Below are 19599 nucleotides of genomic sequence, written 5' to 3'. Positions count from 1 at the left end.
TCTTGGGTTTGGATTCCTGGGTTCATCCATCAAGAAGATAGTGACCCCCCCCCCCCCAAAATACTCTGGACACTAAGTGGAAGATATTTAAAGAAAATAAGGGAGCCTGGTTAAATAATCAGGATAAAATGGGCTCTTTAAAGGTCTTAACCTATTCCCTGCTGAGCAAGCTTGGGAGGTGAGCCTGCGAGAATGGAGAAAGATGGAAAAGCATGCTTGCTGGGAGAACCAGGCACAGAGAGCGAGCCCTGCCTCCTTCTCAGACTCAGACAAAGAGAGAGCATCAGCCGCACTTGGACTCTCTCCATCCACCATTTCATGGCTATTTCCCCCACTTACAATGTATGAAACTACTGCTTACATTAAAGTTATCACCAGTGGAAACCTGGGCATAGTTTATCATAGCAGAAGTCCAAAACGCTGTTAGGAACAAAACGAGCCCAAACTATTTTCCAAAGAAGCCTATGCTTTGAAGGCACAATTACCATGTGTTTAACACTGGTATTAAGTGACAAGCAGAACCAGAAAGCACAAACAACACTGCTTATGCTACCATGGACGTAGGTGGATTGGAGTTACTCCATGTTTCCTTCAAACTGTCTGCCTTTATATAAACTCCAGATACGGTGCTGTGCTGAGTCTGTTCGTCACTGGCAACACACAACAGGAGCACTGCGGTGGGATCACTGCTGTTCATCTCACTCGTGAGAATTACTTGGGACCCAAAGGAAAGAGTTGAACAATAGAGATCTCTTTCTGTGAGTTAGGCAGACATCGTCTTGCGTTTCCACCATATTAATTTTGACATACCGCACAGCGCCTCTGGCTTTGCTTCCCATCATATAAAAGGGGACGTTAAGCATTCTTCAGTTTTCTTCAGTTGTTTCACGCCCGTGACAAGTTGCAGATGCACAGGTGGTGTGCAATTGTTTCCTTCCAACCGGAAGAGCCCCTCCTGAGCGGGGAGAGTTTCTGGGACCCCTACAAAGCTTGGGGAGGCTGGAAAGTTAACCCGGGCAAAGGCTGGCTCCCAGCTGGCATGTGCTGTGAACAAGTAGGCAAAGGAGATTCTCTAGTGGAACAAGTTGTGCAGGGAGCACTATGGACGCAGCTGCGATGAGTCATCACCCATGCTGGACTGGGGTTTGGGGTGACGCAGAAGCCCTTGAGTCATCTATGCTGATGCAAATGACATTAGTAAACTCCCTGGTTCACTAAGCTAGGCCTGAATGGAATCCTTTCTTTGATCTGTTATCTGCACCATATGTAGGGGGACACACAAACGAGTGTTTGCTTAGAACTCACCAGGAAATTGCACATAGCCAGCCTCCAGTGACACATAAGGGAACTAAGCAGGCTGGTTGTAAAGAAACGCTAGTCTTACAGCCAAATACTACACCTCAGCCACACACATTTGCTCTCTGATGCAGCATTAGAGGGCTAGGAATGGCACCCTTGATGGGGACTAAGTTCCACGGTGTGTTCATTTTAGCATATCCTCTGCAACCATAGCCAATGTCTATCACATTTAAAAGACAACACATCTCATCACAAATTCATTCTGCACTCGCATGGTAAAGTATGGCTTCTCTACTGAGAAAGTCAAATGAGATTCCATTCCTAATCCATGCCATTATAATTCATTTCCTCTTCCTCTTTTTCCTCCTCCTCTTCCTGTTCTTTTTTCTTTTTCCTCCTCCTACTCTTGATCCTCTTCCTCCTGCTCTTCCTATTTTCTTTCCTTCTCTTCCTCTTAATCTTCTTCTCCCCTTCCTCCTCCTCATCTTCTCCTCTTCCTCTTCTTCCTCCTCCTTCTTTCCCCCTTCCTCCTATTGGACAGAATACCTCTTGCTCCTCCTAATTTTTTCTCAACTCTGTATTTGAATCCAGGATACTTGATGGTGTTATCTATTTCACATATTTTACTGCTGGGGTGGTTGGCTGGTCCCAACCACGGATGGAAGGTGGTGTGAAAACTCCCTCTCCTATGCTTTAGAGAATAAAGGGGAAACTCAAGTCAAAAGATCTGGTAGACAGTTATGCCTCTGGGGTAAATTCTTGAGGTTTCAAAAGACTACGGGTCCTACTGGTCAGTGGAAGTACCACAAGTCTTCCCAAAACATAAGACTATCCCCCAACTTTTCATATGTCTCATAATTTCACCAATTCACCCAGAATACTTGCTTGTCCTTGTCTGCAGAAGGTCGCTCATAAACTGGAGCCATATTGGGACAGATACGTTTTAAATGGTTTTTGGAATTTTCCCTAAAATAAACAGAGCCTTGACTTTAAACAGAAAATTTTAAAGGTAACAGGGAAAGGAAAGAGAATAAGGACTGGACATCCCATAAAGATGTAGCTAAGTGGCATTACTTATCCATATTGATGGGAACAACAGCTGGGAAGTGAAACTGATACAGGGTAGATGGGTTAAGTTTCACATGCATTGTAAATATGCATCATGTATCACGTCATTCCTGCTTAAGCAAGATCTTTCTCAAAGCGGTGTGCACACGGGTGCTTGTGTGCACATCAGTAGACACTGGATCTCTTGGCACTGGAGTTGCAGGCAATTGTGGGATACCCAGCTTGCTGTCCGGGTGCTGGGATCTGAACTCTGCTCCTCCGTAGAGCAGCCAGTGCTCTCGAATGCTGAGCCATCTCTTTAGATCCATGATCAAGCTTTTACATAGTTACCACACATGCAATGCAAACTCATTATTTCTGTCTCAGATCCTGTCACCCAAAAGAAGAAAAACATAAGGAGCCCGACAGCAACCTAAGGCAGGAAAACCTCCTCAGGACTTCTCTGGGGTAAGCCTCATCAAAATGACGTGTAGGGATTTTTGCCTGGAATTTCTTTTGAGGTTTGCAATCCATTAAGCTAAAATAGAAACTTTCAGGTAAATATTGAAATAAATATTTAAGACATCTCTTAGAGTAAAAATACATTACAAACATTTTTCCACTTGTGACTTATACAGTGACACCATGACAAACCCAAGTGAATCTATATGTACATACATTTATTAATGTTGAAAGACATATTAATTTTAAGTGAGTTGCACATGCATATATATCTATGCATACTTATATACATACACATATACACATGCATATACATACATACATATACATATACACATACACATATATACACATTCCACTTGGAGTAAGTCTCATTTATTTAGAAAAACAAGAGAGAGTGGGATGAGTTTGTAGCTGAGTGGGAGAATGCTTGGCCACAGGAGTAAGGTTCTAAGTGCAATTCCTCAAACCACAAAGTAAGAGAAAGGAAAACAGTGGGAGAAGGAAGGAAGGTGGGGGCACTCTTAGAGTGATCAGGTTTCCTCTTACTAAAGCCTCCCTGATTTAATCACTCACGTCTGTCTCTGTGAAATAACATGGTACTTCCCACAATTTCTTTACACCTTAAACACACAGGTAGAGATTTTCTGCTCTTGGACCCTCTGTTACTGAGATGATCTTGTGGGAATCTTTGGAAAATTTTTAAGTCACATTATTTTTTTAAGATTTACTTATTTATTTATTTGTGTGTATGTATGTGTGGGGGGAAGTGTATCATGTGTGAGTAGGTACTAGCTTATAAAGGCTAGATGACATTGAGTCCCCTGGAGCTGGAGTTACAGGCACATATGAGTTGCCAGTTATGGGTTCTGAGAACTCAGCTCAGGTTCTTTGCATGAGCCGTACACACTCGTCACCACCGAGCCATCTCTACAGCTGCCTTAGTCATGTTGATTTTACTATTTTTGGGAGCCACCATATTTTACCTCAGCAGTTACATTTTTTTTTTCAATCTGATTTAGCGAAAGGACTCCTAATAGCAGGCTTTCCAAGGTGTCTCATGTGTTTCAGCCAATTCTGCCATTTGATTTGACTCTTTCCGTCTGGGTTGTGGCTATGTTACACATCACCCTGGACCCCAGCACTCACTGTCTTCTCTGCCTGTAGTGTCCCTGAGGTCTTCTGGTATGGGCTCTGGATTTTCCCTATTCAGGGCAACGTCTCAAAGTGCACACAGCTGTGATTGGCAGCTCTGGGTGTGCATTGTTTGTTAGGGGATCAGTGTTTCACTAAAGACACCAGAGAGAGGTTTCTTCAGCAGTTGCAGGAACCCCACTGCCTTTCCAGTCAGGGATGACTTTGGTAGACTGAGTGGTAGGTCTTTCTGGATGCTGAGCAATTCAAACAAACGGGGTTGAGAAACATAGGGAGATGGCCCAGCGTGGAAGAACACTTTCTGTTCACACACACCAACCTGACTTTGAACCCCCAGCACCCATGTGGAATGCTGGGAGTGGCTTGTGCCTGCAGAGACAGAAGGACCAGCAGGACCACTGGGGCTTACCAGCTTAGCTCCAAGCTCAGTGAGAGACCCTGTCACAAGGCATGAAAGCAGAGATGGAGGGCAGAACACACTGACTACTCCTTGAACCTCTGTGCGTGCGCATTAGACATAGAATAGACGTGCACGAGAACAACACACACATCCACCGTGATCACACAAATGCAGGATGAATTGATAAATAATAGACTAAAATGGATTGCCTCTCCCCTAGCAGAATTAGAAGGTGAATAACCCTTGCTGTTTTCTCTTCTTCCCCAACACTGGGAGAAAGCACAGGGATGTTTTTAATGGTCCTGTGAACAGAGTCCACAAGTGTTTCATTCGCAATATTTTATGGATAATGAAATGGTCCAGCTGGCTAATGGCCACTTGTTAAATGGTGACGAATGGCGCAGTCATGCTTCAAAGTCTGTTTACGGTTTTACAGGTTTCTATTTTTGTCGGGTTTGCTACGCACATGAATTTTTCGCATTCATATACCCCAGAGTTCTCATATCTAAACTAAATGGAAGGAAAACAATTGGCTCAATGGCAATGAGATTAACAAGTAAGTTAATGTGTGCAAGGCAAACATCAGACTGCGTGACTCTGGAGCCTGTCCTAAATGCTCTCTGCTTCGCCATTTACAGACACAGCAACAAAGCAAGACTTGAGGGTTTTTTCTTCTTCTTCTTTGTGCTTTTGAACTTGGGAAGCAGCACTGCAGAGCGATCAGGATCACAGAAGGCAAACAAAGGAACATTTTCTTTCCAGGGCCTATCCGGCTCAATCAGAATGAATCTCGCCACCTGCCAATGCAAGGGAACGAGATTTTCCTCACAGGCATTGCGTTGACAGGCCATGGGATCACACAGCCAGCCACACAATGTGGGAAAAAAATCCTTTAAACACTTCCCGGTCAGCCATTAGCAAAGCCCGAGACACGTGTGTGTTCTACACGGAACACGAACTCATAACTGCACCGTGTTTCCTGCGTCTACAGCACAGTTCTCAGCCCGAGATGTGTGTGGCTTCTGCACTTAGATGAACTCAGAACTGCACTGTGTTACCTCTGCCTACAGACCAGCTCCCACAAGCAGAGTCAAAGGCTGAGCCCAGGGAAGTGTTCACTTGATCTGTACACCACCCCTTGACACATGGTGACTGCATGCAATATGTATTCTGTGTTGTAGTAGCAACAGGCTAATTTGACAGTTGAGGAAAAAGACACTCAGAAATATCAAATAACTTATATTAGAAAATTTAATATTATTACTTGCATAGCTCCTTGGTGTAAGAGTCAACTGAGGAGTCTTGGGAGTGCATCATTTTTCTAAAGCTCCTCCATCGCTGGGGATGGAACCCAGTCCTTTGTGTGTGGCATTAAATCACTCTACCACAGAACTATGGACCCTTTTTATATTTTAAAGTATTTTTCTTTATATTTGAATTTTTCCTTATTTACATGATACTGAATACTGAAAAATTTTTAAACTATATTTGCTTTTTTTTATTTGTTTATGTATGTCTTCGTGTATGTATGCCGCACTACATGTGTGCAGGATTCTATGGAGGCCAGAAGAGGTGTAAGATCCCCTAGAAAGTTAGAATTACTAGCAGATATGAGCCTCTAAGTGGCTGCTGGGGGCCAAACCTTGGTCCTCAGCAAGAGCAGTAAGCAGCCACAGCCAGTGAGACATTGATTCAGCCCCAGTGCTAATGCATTTTAATAAATTTACAATTCCATATGCTGATGGAGGCAAGATGTCTCTGTCATTTCTAGAGATTGAAAGTTGTTTATTTCTTGTTTGCTTAGGTAATATTATATCCTTCTGGAGTCTGTGATGGAGTTGAAGAATGGTTAGTTATAGCTTTACTTAGTTATGATAAAAAATAAAGTAGATATAAATATTGTGACTATAATTCTTGCTTTATAACTGTTTTGCTATATGTAATTTTACTATGTTAAAATGAAACTCTTTCTTGTTTGTTTAAACAGAAAAATGGGAAATGATGGAGGAGGGTCATCTGTCTATTGTTACTTTCATTGGTTAATAAAGAAACTGCCTTGGCCTTTTTGATAGGCCAGCCCTTAGGTGGGTGGAGTAGACAGAACAGAATTGTGGGAAAAAGAAAGCAGAGGCAGGCAGTTGCCATGACTCTCCTCTCCGAGACAGTTGCAGGTTAGAATCCTCCTGGTAAGCCACCACCTCGTGGTGCTACACAGATTATTAGAAATGGGTTAGATCAATATGTAAGAGTTAGTTAATAAGAGGCTACAGATAATGGGCCAAGCAATGTTTAAAAGAATATAGTTTCCGTGTAATTATTTCGGTGTAAGCTAGCTGGGATCCGGGCGGGAACGCAGCCCGCCTTTCCGCCGCTCCTCACCACTACAATATGCACTGGGTCTGTGCACCATACATGATAAGATTTTGCATATTATTTTAAATATAGATTCATATTTAGAATCTCTCATTTACTTAAGAGTATGGATAAATGAAAATGGATATTTAAACCAATGTGATAAAATAAATCATCTAAGTTGTAATTGACTACTTTTCGAGATTAATTTGGTGAAACCTGTCTGTCAGTAGGCCTCTGGCACCCTTGGCACTGTTCATAGACTGTGGATCTTATGGGTGATGACATTTGGGGTTCCCATTGATGGGATGCCCAATGATTCATGTGGGACAATACAGCCCTAGAATTAGTCACCTGGTGCAGGAGAATTGTCTGTATTCTATCAATCATGTTTTAAATAAATGCTGATTGGCCAGGCAGGAAGTATAGGTGGGAAAACCAGACAGGAAGTAGAAATGATGCAATGAGAACAGGAGAATTTTGGGAAGGAGGAAGTTGATTCCTCCAACTCCTGCCCAGATTCCAAAGAAGCAAGGTGTGACCTGCCAGCTGAAAAAGGTACCAAGCCATATGGCAAAAATAGATCAGAACAATGGGTTAATATAAGCTACAAGAGCTAATAAGTAGCCTGACCTAATGGGCCAATCAGCTTTATAATTTATAGAGATCTCTATGTGATTTTCTTTGGGGCTTGCAGGCTGTGGGGTACCGGGCAGGACAGAAAACAGAAACAAGCAGGCCTCTTAATGTTACAGTCACCTCCTGGAATTGGGTTGTGGATTCAACACCCAGGAATAAGAAGTCTCTCAACCTGCTGGAGGTGATCATGGGTCAGATAAAGGTCACAAGCACAGCACAAAGTTATGCATATACCCACACACAGAACCACACAGTATACAAAATAATTTTTAAAGATCAAAAATAATGGGTTAGTAAAAGTCATTTTATTATTATTATTTAAAGATAACATAACTCACTAGTTATGGTGGGACGATGCATACAGAAGCAGGTGGATCTCTATAATTTTAAGGCCAACCTGGTCTACAAAGCAAGTTCCTGAACAGCAAGGGCTGTTACACACAGATACCCTGTCTCAAAAAACAAACAAACAAGCAAAAAGGCAACATAACTCAATCATCTTGATTTTAAACTATTTATTTTTAAAGTATTTATTATAGTCCATTATAATTACTAAAATCTGGTTAATAAATTATATTATCTTTCCATGTGTGAAAGCACTGGGAAGTGAGGAAGTTATTTAAAAATGTCACATACAATTTCATGCTTAAAACACCAATGTTACTTGTTATACTTAATGTTTATAGTTATTTTTATTACTATTATTATTGTTGTTGCTGTTGTTTACTGCCCTGGTACTGCAAACAGAAAATCCGCAAGTGTGACTTTGGGCAGGAGAACAGCCTTTGGTTATCTGACTGAAGAGTTAGTGAAGGACCATCACCACCTTGGGGACTCTATACATGTATGTCCATCCCATGACCCCAGGGGCAGCATGACCCCAGGGGCAGCATGACCCCAGGATATTAATGAATGTGACCCAGCACAACATCATAAACCTTCTTAAAATACTGGCAGCTTATTTGTTCATTATTCTGGAACACCTTGTTTGCACGAATCTGTGTGTGAAGTTCGTAGATGACAGTATGGTGTTGAAATGTACAAAGCTTGGATGTATCTATGTAAAGAAAACACGCTGAACAATGCATAGCATGATGGTTTGACTGCAGACACCCTAGTCCCTACATGAACTAACCTTTTGGAATAAAACTCACAGCTGATATCAATGCCCAGAAAAGTCCACCAGTTGCACATGCTCAGTAATGGTGCTATGTCATGAGATGAATGCCAGAGTAGACAAGTGAGCCACGAGAGAACTTCTAAGAAAATCTCACACATCGGCTATCCCACAGAGAAAAGTATTTGTCTAAAGTAAAACTGTTTGGGCTTTTTTAATTTATTTTTTTTTGTAATCTAATCCCATTATTTGAAAATTGAATAAATGTGCTTTTCAAGCCATTTTCCTTCAAGAGCTTCTTGCTCAATAGACTGTGAGCCCACCTGGTGGAGGTACCTAGTCCTCTCAAAATGCAACTCCTCAGACTCATAAATTTCACAGAACATTTATTTCTGCTCGTGCTGATTTCAGAAAATAAAAGGCACTTGAGGAAAACTCCCCACAGCACGCTGTCAACTGCCCCCCTCTGCTTGAGCTGTTTGGGTGGAGGACCTCAGGGTAGCTGTGCTACCAGCCTGAATTAAATAGTCCCACCCGCATGCACAGGAGCATCCCTGCTCTGTGCTTGTCAGTATTCCTGGGGCAGATGCAGACCACACCTCACATGACTGTTCCTAGCATGAAAAACTAAACTGCATTTTCCCTTCAGGCTCATGGGACTTAGCACAAGATCCTGCAGCTTCCCTCTGTGCTATACAAACAAGTCCTGCTAGCAACTAGGACAGAAGTGTGAAAAGTCAGATGACTAAATCTAAACCCATCCAAAAGTATGGCTTCACATTTGGTCACCTAAAAAGACATTTAAAAATATGTAAACCTGGGAAGCTGGGTATAGTGGTATATCTTTTAATCCCAGCACTTAGGAGGCAGAGGTGGGCAGAACTTTGTGCACTGTGGGCCAGCCTGGGCTGTATGGTAAGACTCTGTTTTGAAAATAAGATAAAAATAAAAACATGTACTGTGGAACAATGGTCTTGTACCCTACAAAGATTTGTAACCTATATTTGTTTAATAAAGCACTGATTGGCCAGTAGCCAGGCAGAAAGTATAGGCAAGGCAACCAGAATAGGAGGATTCTGGGAAGAGGAAAGGCTCAGTCTGTAGTCATCACCCAAATGCAGAAGAAGCAAGCTGAGAATGCCTCCCTGATAAAAGGTACCCAACCATGTGGCTAACACAGACAAGAAATATGGGTTAATTTAAGATGTAAGAGTTAGTTAATAAGCAGCCTGAGCTAATAGGCCAAACAGTTTATAATTAATGTAGGCCTTTGTGTGTTTCTTTGGGGCTGAATGGCTATTCTGGATGAACTGTGGTCTGTTCGTGATGAGCCCCATCTAAAGCAATGGTTTCCTTTATTCAGCAGTTTCTAGTCATTTGGATTGAGGGTGACTGTTTTGCTTTACTTTGGTATATTACACAGAGTGGAAACTCTTTTACACACCACACAAGAAAGAAGCCGCCTAAAATTAAGAGATACTTAAAGAGTTCTGAATGGCCCTTCTAGAAGAGCAACATATGTTTGCCTCTGCTGGCTACTATCAGGGAGCATGTAGAATGCTAAAAAGAAAGAGTACATAACAGAATAAAAACCTCTTTTGGAGGTTAAGGAAGAGTCGATCCTGTGGGCTGACACACAGAGGCCAACTGATGCCTCTGCCTGTATCGTGAAGGACACTAACAGATGTACATGTTCAAGTCTTTCAAAACATGAGGACATTCAGCCTGTGTAACCATGTGTGGAAAACTGACTACCTCTTGAAAAAAACAGAAATAAGTAAGTTCTTATCTTCTGAGAGGTTTGTTGGGATTGCCTAACCTCCAGCTAGAAGGAGGTTGCAAATAACTGGAAAGCAAGCGTCTCCATGAAGATTAAACCCAATTTGTGTCCTCTAAGGACAGCCTCCATGATATCAGTAATTTAAAAACAAAACCCAGACACCTCCCACACTTTCATCTCTTGCCTTAAGAAAGTGGCTGTGGCCAGGTGGTGGTGGTGCACACCTGTAGTCCCAGTACTCCGGAGGCAGAGGCAGTCCAGCCTGGTCTACAGAGCTAGTTCCAGGATGGACAGAGCTGTTACACAGAGAAACCCTGTTTTGAAAACCAAACAAACAACAGAGAGAGAGAGAGAGAGAGAGAGAGAGAGAGAGATACAGAGACAGAGACAGAGACAGAGACAGAGAGAAGAAGAAGAAGAAGGAGGAGGAGGAGGAGGAGAAGAGGAAGAAGAAGAAGAAGAAAAAGAAGAAGAAGAAGAAGAAGAAGAAGAAGAGGAGGAGGAGGAGGAGGAGGAGGAGGAGGAGGAGGAGGAGGAGGAGGAGGAAGAAAATAAGAAAATGGTTGTGGAGAATTCCACTTTTGCTTATTGTTCCAGGGAACAAATGGTATCATCTTCTTCAAATTCAATTAAACCTGAAATCATTCGACAAAACGTATGGCCATGAGTTCCGGAGGTGTCACAGAACAAACAAAGTATACACAAAATTCAAACTAACTCTGGGCTGGGGAGATGGCTCAGTGGTTAAGAATATGGATCTGGTTCTCATCACCCACACGGAAACTCACAAACCTCCCAGAGGACCTAATGTCCTCTTCTGGTACCTGTGGGTACTGCACACACATGGTGCACAGCTTGCTGCCCAAACACCCATACACATATATAAAATGAAATACAGAAAAATGAAATCAAGTGAATTGTTCTAGGAGCTGAATTTACTTTTTCTTGGAAATATCCCAAAAGAGATTTAAAGAAATGTCAAAATAACAGTATCAATGTGGTTTTTCACTAACACAATTATATTTGTTTTCCTTCATGATGGTTAGCCTTGGACTTGGTGGGTAAAGAACTTGCTGTCCAAATGTAAGGACCTGAGTTCAAATCCGCAGAGCACACTGGCAGGAGTGGTGACCCACCTGTAGCTCCAAGCCCTAGGAGAGAGGAGACACCGGTCCCCAGAGAAAGCTGACTAGATAGACTAGCTGTGTGCTCAACAGAAAGAACTCACTTAGTGAATGAAGTGAAGTGCAATTAAGGATGATTCCTGATATCAGCTTTGGGCCCCTTTAAACATGCACACCTATGTTGACATGTGCATGCATACACATATGTCCACAAAAAGGCAACTATACCCCAATAGTAAGACTCCACTTGAAGTCATAACCACAGCCTCCAAATGTTGACACCTCTCCATATGTAATAATGCCTTATTTCATACTCTTTTTATATCGATTTACCTTCATATCATAAACATGTTCCAGGGCTTGACACTACAGATGTCATGATTTCCATTTTAATGGCTCTATAACAGTTTTATATGCCTCAGAAGTTAGAATTTTCATATTTTCTCTGTTTTTTTAATATAAAGGAAGAGTGATCAGACATACACACACACACACATGTTTTGAAAACAGGTTCAAATAAAGTATTTGAGAAAATGTTTGGAGTGACATAATTATATCAAAGCTATGCTCTTGACTGCTCTTTCCACAATGGCTTTTATAAAAGGCTTGGCTGACTGAAGTCAGCCCTAAGAGGGATGGATGGATACAGTCCCATTAACCAGCAATGGAATTTGTGCAGTGCTACATCTGATGCTTAAGTGCATACAAACTATCTCTGTGGTTGCAGAACTTGTCCTGGGGATACTATTTCTCTTATAAGCCTCTCAAGTTCGAAGTTTTAAGATTTATTCTTGTTTGTGTATATGTATTGTGTGTCTCTGTGAGTGTATATGTATGCAAGTATTCACAGTGGGCAGAAGTGGGCATTGGATCCCCTGGAGCGGGAGTTACCGGGTGTTACAGCCCAACAATTCGGTGCTGATAAAGTTTCAAAAAACTCAGGTCCTCTGCAGGAGCATCAAGTGCTTTTAACCACTGAGCCATGTCTTCAGCCCCTGAGGTTTGAGGCTTTTTTATTTTATTTTATTTTTGCTTTTCTCCTGCACCCCTCCTACCACAGTACCTGTGAATAGAGTTTTCCTCCCACCCATAGTTAGAGTCTCCTTTTAGATAGTTTTACTACCATATCGTACAAGAAACCCCCTTCTCGACCATGGATTACACACCTCTAGTATTAATCCCATTATTTCTCCACAGAACCTTCTAAATTAGGTGTTGTCGAATAATCTTTTTGTACATTATGAAGATGTATCATTCTGACTGGTTTAAGAAAAACCTGAAAGGCCAATAGCTAGGCAAGAGTTTCAGGCACACAGGATTCTGAGAAGAAGGGAGAAGATTGCAGGACACAGAGCAAGCAGCATGGGCACTACAAAGTAAAGGTAACTGAATGTAGGTTAAAAGAAATGGGTTAATTTAAATTATAAGGGCTAGTTAGAAACAAACCTAAGCTATCAGCTAAGCTTTCATAATTAATAAGAGATTTTCATGTGATTATTTGGGAGCTGGCAGGACAGAGAAAGACCTGATACAATTATGTTCTTTTTCTGGCTTTATTTTCTTACTTTCCTTTTGGAGGACTCCAATAATCCTCTGCATTCCTATCAGCACTTGGATAAACAAGTTTTTGTGTTTTGGCCAACTCCTGTCTCCTTTGGATCCCTCTACCACTTCCCTTGGCCATTGTTAGCAATTATCAACAATTTTACTCAAATTGTTCTCCCTGATTCTACTTACTGGTAAGCACTTTTGAGAAGACTCACAATAACCCCCAACAATCGTAATTAGAAACCAGGGTAGTGACTTCTTCATTTCCTCCACTTGAATTGCAGATTGATGACGTATTGGTGGATAGATAGATAGATGATAGATAGATAGATAGACCATGCCTCCTTTTTAACCAGTACTCATTTTCCTAAAACATCTTTTCTGAAATACACATAGAAATCACAGAATAATTGCCCCAAACAACATTAACAATAAGAGGCCTATGTTGTATCCAGGATACAATTTTTCTTTGTTTTATTTAAAAATATTCTTTTTATTTTATGTGTTTGAGTATTGTACCTCCATATAGGTATGTGTATTATGAACATACATATATGTATGTATTTGTATATATGTATGTGTGTATATGTATGTATGTGTACTGTATGTGTTCAATGCCCTTGGAGGTCAGAAGTGGGCATCAGATACCCTGGCCTGGAGTTACGGTTGTAAGATACCACGTTGATGCTGGGAACTGAATTCAGGTACTCTGCAAGAGCCGTGAGTGCTCTTAATGACTACGACCCAACAGATATAATTTTTACGTCTTCTAAATTCTGTGACCCTTCCTGGTGTCTACAGTAACCCTTTCTTGCTATGACTTTATATGACAAATGCAAGCGTATATATAATTGTAATTTTTCAAATCTTTTCCCTGAACATCTAACCTTCCTGGCCATTTGCAGTAGGGAGCTCAGGCCCTTCGTTCATCCTGCCTGGCTAGCTTACACCCAAAATAATCACACAGAAATTATATTAATTAAATTGCTGCCTGGCCCATTATCTCTGACCTCTCATTGGCTAACTCTTACATCTTGATTCAACACATTTCTAATATTCTGTATGTCACCACGGGAAAGATTCAGCATCTTTGACCGGACAACTCCACGGCGGCTCAGCTCTATCGACTGCTTTCTTCCTCCTAGAATACAGTTCTGTCTTCCCCGCCTACCTGAGTTCTGCCCTATCAACTACGCCAAGGCAGTTTCTTTAATGACCAATGAAAGCAACACAAATACAGAAGGACCTCCTACACAAGCCATTCCTTTATCGCTTGTTTTATGATTTCCATTCTCAAGAAAGGAATGCTGTCTTCCACAGTACTATGCAGTGACCGGTGATTCTTGGATCTCCTTCCTATTCTCACAGTGCAGTCCGTACTACAATGGATGCCAGGATTCACTTCTCTGAATGTGACCGTGTGAGGGCATGTGGACTCCAGAGGTCTGTGTCTTGCATGTCTTCCTTAGTTACTTTGCTTGTGTTTACTGAGGCAGGATCTATAGTTGAACCCAGAGCTCACAAGACCAGCTAAGCTAAGGCATGGTGTTTCTTCAGGCTTGCTTGGACGATCCCCCAACTCTGCCTTCCAGATGTGTGACTACAGCTAAGCGTTCATGTTTGCTCATTGCAGGATTAGTTTATTTTCAACCATAAAGTAAACTATTCAAAAACAGAACTTACAGGCTACTATTCTTCATCTTGTCCCTGATGCACTCCTGAAATGGTCACAGATGAGCCACACTTTGTTTGGAAAGTTACTGAGATTACTCTGTCTACCGCTATCCAGGTCAGGGTACATGAAAGAGTACACGAATATCCTTTGCTAAAACTTGTGCATATTCTTTTTGTCTTACCCACAGCACTCGATTTCAGTATTACAATGAATACTGGATTAAGGGCAAAAAATAATATATGTGACAAGAAGCATTCTAATTTACCAGTCAGCACCAAGTCATGTAGCAGTGACTGTATAGATTATGCAAATAATTTAATATAACCTTTAAAGATTGTGTGGGATTCCAGACATGAAGAAGCATAAGCCACAGCCATTGTCAAATGATTTCTGAAATATCTCCAGCAGGGAGAAGAGAGAAATAACCTGATTTAATATTATCCTGAAATCTTATGAGATATTTATAGCAAAGCATAGATACAGTTGGCCCATCATTAAATTCATTTCTAGTCAACAAATGTTGTTGGAGCTCCGAAGAATAGAAAAATTAAAGCATAATTTGTCTGGGACCATTTTCCCCTGCACACCTCATCTTTATTTAGGAAATCAATTTGTATCATTGATAATATCATTCAAATCAGACCAACCCCAAGTTGTTAGAAGGTAATTCGGTTTTCTGTTGGAGCAATTTGACACTTGTTCTGATTTGTGATTTTCATTTTGTTTGTTAATGAAAAAATTAATGAGCAATGTTACCAGAAATATAACCGATCAAAGCACTGACAACATCACACGGGCTTGCCGACGACCGCATGCCATGCTCACTGTGCAGCTGGACCTCTGTAGTAGAGGCACCATAGACGGAAGGGCACAGACAAGAGCTCAGAGCAGGATGACATCACACCTACCTTTGCATTGATTCGTATTCTTGTCAAGAATTGCCTTTGTGGATACAATTTTTCCATACCTGAGAGGGGGGAGGGAGAGAGAGAGAAAGAGGGAGAGGGAGAGAGAGAAAGAGAAAACAAAGCTTTATGTTATTGAAACCCAGTTAAGACACTTAGATGACCTTCATGAACTTTGGGGCACGCACTACTGGGCCCCATTCTCACACCAGGGTGGTCTTATCTCAGCTATTCTTGGAAACATTGGACCCCTCTTCTATAGGGAAGCTCTTGCGGTCAGGTTAGCACAGGCATCCAAAAGAGGGAATCAAGGTGCAGTGTCCCCTATGGACCTCCAGAAAAAAAAAGTGAAGACGTAACCATTTGGCTGAGATTTGTGCCCCATTCTTACTCAGACCTCAACTGTCATCTTGAACACCTTAGCCCAATTCCTCCCACCCACCACATCTTCTTTTGTAGAACTGAGAAGTTACAGGCTGGGGGTCTAGTTCAGTTGGGAGAGTATTTGCATAAGCCGTACCCTGGATTCCATCTCAAGCAACCTGCTAGCCAGATGCTGTTGCACTCAGCAAGTGAGAGGTGGAAGCAGGAGGATTAAGAGTTCAAAGTCATTCTTGGCCACACAGGGAATCCAAGGTCAGCCTGGCATATGTAAGATTCCATTTCAAACTACTACTGCCGCTGCTACTACTACTGATGAAGATGATGATGATGATGATGATGATGATGATGATGATTTACATGCATCACACCCTCCGGTTCAACTAAGCTTCATGTTTTGGGGATGTCCAGGAGAACACAGTAGTCTACCTAAACAAATAACCTAGGCATCCACCTGCTCAAATCTCAGTTCCACCTGGATCTGCTGGCCTGGGAAACCACCTGAACTCCTTGCACCATTTCAGTTTGCATGGTGATGTTGATAACCATATTTAAATAATGACTCAAGGGCTGCAGAGACAACTCAGTGACTGGCTAAGGGCTGGCTGTTCTTACAGAAGATACAGGTTTGATTTTAGCACCCACATAATGGCTTACAACCACCTGTAATTCCAGTTTAAAAGGATACTATATACCCTGGCCTCAGGCAACCCCAAGGGCACTTGGGGTGCACAGACACACAGACATACATGCAAGTAAAACACTTGTATACACACAAATTACAAAATAAATATATTGAATACACAAATAACAAAATGGATCCCCACTAGCAGTGGGTAGTTATAGAGAGGAATACAGAACATGATCTTCCTTACAGTCTTATTCTGAGGGCTGATGCGGTCTGCAGGGTTGCTCAGAGGGTTGCCCTGAGGGCTGATGGGGCTCACCTGGAAGGCTAAGGACAGTGTCAGGCTCAGAGCATCTGCTTCTACACTAGCTGTTCTTCACAGCATCCTCTCCAATCACCTTCTGTAGAGGACCAGTCCTTGAGAATGGTCAAAATCTTCCACTAAGACATGTGGCCAATAGGGCTGCAGATGAGGCTCCACAGAGTCCTTGCCTAGCAGGCACATAGCTCTTGGTTTAATCCACAGAACTGCTTCAAGTATATATGGTGGTGCATGACTGTCATGCCAAGTATTGGCGGGAGAATCACACGTTCAAGACATCCTTAGCTATGCAGGAAATCAGAGGCTTCTCCTGTGCACGCTGAACACAATTCTACGATCACTATATACGCACCCTTCATTTTTTATTTTTTTACTTCTTAAACAATATTTTTCATAAACCCTGGCCAGCATCATTTGAGGTAGTGTACACCCTCCATGCTGACTCTGAGCTCACGCCCTCTGCAGGATCACTAACAGTTACTATTTCTTGCCCTAAATTAGACTGTGATAGACTCTAGATTGCCACCGCAAAACCCTCGCATTCTGGTACAAGAGTTGGGGGTATAACTTTTATACTTGAACCTACCTACCAAGTTTATATTGCTCAATTAAGGTGCTATTTCTGTATTTAAATAACGTTCATATAAAACTGCTTCCTGCTTACCTCATTGCACTGCTAGGTTTTTTGTAGGTGTTAATATTATTGCTGCTTCCCGCTCTGTTTTCATTGTTTTGGGCTCTGCTCTTTCCTAGTGGCTAAATTATCTGTAGCCATCTCCTTGTAACTTTTCTACATGTAAAGCAGTCTTTCCTTTTAGAAAAATACTAAGCTTTATAAAGTAGCAATGAAAATAAAGGCATTTAGTAAGAAATGCTGGAAAGTATTTTTCATATGCTATATTTCGATCACATTATTTTCCCCTCCACTGTGTTCTCAGGCTACCCCAGAACTAAATATACTCTTGCCTCAGTTTCCCAAGCGCGACAACTGCACACATCACTTCGCACATGTTTCCTACTCAGATTCTATCTAACTCTCAGGTTTTCTGCCTGAAGGAAATGTTGGGGAACACAGAGGTCCTTTCACGCACAGCACCAGGGAAACCAGGAATGCCATGCAAGCAGAGTTGTCTTTTCAATGGAAAAGATGTATCACTCGTTTCCCACCCAGAAGGCTAGGACTGGCTAGTAGTTTAGATTCGTGGTTCTCAACCTTCCTAATGCTGTGACCCTTTAATATAGGTCCCAGTGTTGTGCAACTCCCAACCATAAAGTATTTTCTCTGCTATTTTATAACTGCAATTGTTTCCCTGTTATAAATCATATTATAAAAATCCATGTTTTCTGATGGTCTTAGGCAACTCCAGTGAAAGGGAACTCAAATGGGGTTGGAACCCACAGGTTGGGAAGCATTAACCTCTGCACCATCTGTAGGGCCAAACCATACCACACACAAGCAGGACCAGAGATTCTTAATTGTCTACGTGCCTTTTGCATTATCTATATGGCTTAGGGGCTCCCCTGAGCTCTACAGCCATGACTGGAGGAGGCCACAGCACAGATGGTCTCTACACCATCTGTATGACTGTAACCAGGTCAAATCTTCCCACTAGGCCCTTAAGACAGCACATGTAGTCTGTCTTCCAAACCCATCTTCAATAAACTGTCCAGATCAGTATCAGACTTTAGAAGGACCAACACGGTCTACTGGGCCATGCTGAACTGGATTATCACTTTGCCTGCCTTGGTATTTTCAGAGACACCTCCCACAGAAAATGACCAGTAAAATCTTATCATGCTCAAACGCCATCTTTCCAGACAGATTATCCAGACAGATGCTCTCTAGGTACAGGCTGTTCAGGAATGGGTGCTCAAAAATGCGATGAGAAAAGAGGAGGAGAGGAAGAGGAGGAAGAGGAAAGGCAAAAAAAAAAAAAGCCCACATTTTGCTGAAAAGTACCAATAACGCAGTATGCAAGAGACTAAAAGAGAGAAAAAAAAAACGATCAAGACGTTTAAAACTAACACACAACAGGTACAGGATCCTTAAGGCAAAAATTCTTCTTAATTGGTTTCTAATTTTTAAAGAATTTTTAAAAATACCATCTGTATTTTCTCTCTCTTGCTCTCTTAGTTTTGGATCTTTATTTTTATTGTATGAATGCTTTGCCTGCATGTATGTCCATTCTCCATGTGTTTGCAGGGTCCCTGTGGAGGCCGGAAGAGAGTGTCTGACTCCCTGGAACAGAGCTTAGAACTGGCTGTGGGCCACGGAATGCATGCTGGAACCAAACCCAGGTCCTCTGCAGGAGCAGTCAGTGTTCTCTATCACCGAGCCATCTCTCTAAGAACCCCTTAATTGGTTTCTACAGAGTATCCTGAAATACTCTTTTTACAGAAGAACCTTCAAAATTAAAATTTAGTGAAGACACAATTAGAGACGGTGCATCTCCAACCGAGTCAGACCCAGGGCCAGCTTCCTTAGACTGTGCCGCATGCTGACCCTGTGCTGACACCGCTCAGATGACTGTCTCCGTCAGCGCTATGTACGGAAAGTACAGTGTAGCTTTACAGCAGGAGAAAGAGAGCAAACACATCTCTTCAGAAATCACTTGTGATTGTTTTGTTAGGCAAATAAAAAAATAAAAGGAAGAAGCTTATTTTCCAGAAATTATACAAGCCTCTCTATGCCTCTCTGTGTCTCACTCTCTCTATTTCTCTGTCTGTCTCTCTCTCTCTCCCCCTATTTAATTTTTATGTTCTCT

The 19599-nt window shown here is 41.9% G+C and overlaps 1 protein-coding gene across 18 annotated transcripts in view; it reads right to left on the bottom strand.

The window, feature by feature from the left end:
• Window positions 1–19599, bottom strand: part of Rbms3 (RNA binding motif single stranded interacting protein 3) — a 796347-nt gene that overhangs the window by 460003 nt on the left and 316745 nt on the right. For all 18 annotated transcript variants that reach the window (XM_048423668.3, XM_048423677.3, XM_048423671.3 and 15 more), the window contains one exon: window positions 15507–15565. In XM_048423668.3, the coding sequence (XP_048279625.1) occupies window positions 15507–15565 (59 nt within the window). The remainder of the gene's footprint in view (window positions 1–15506; window positions 15566–19599) is intronic.

This window comes from Myodes glareolus, chromosome 4 (genome assembly GCF_982192425.1).
Source record: "Myodes glareolus chromosome 4, mMyoGla1.1, whole genome shotgun sequence".
Taxonomy (NCBI): Eukaryota; Metazoa; Chordata; class Mammalia; order Rodentia; family Cricetidae; genus Myodes; species Myodes glareolus.
Note: the sequence above shows the minus strand (reverse complement) of the source record. Positions and strands in the feature narration are given on the sequence as shown.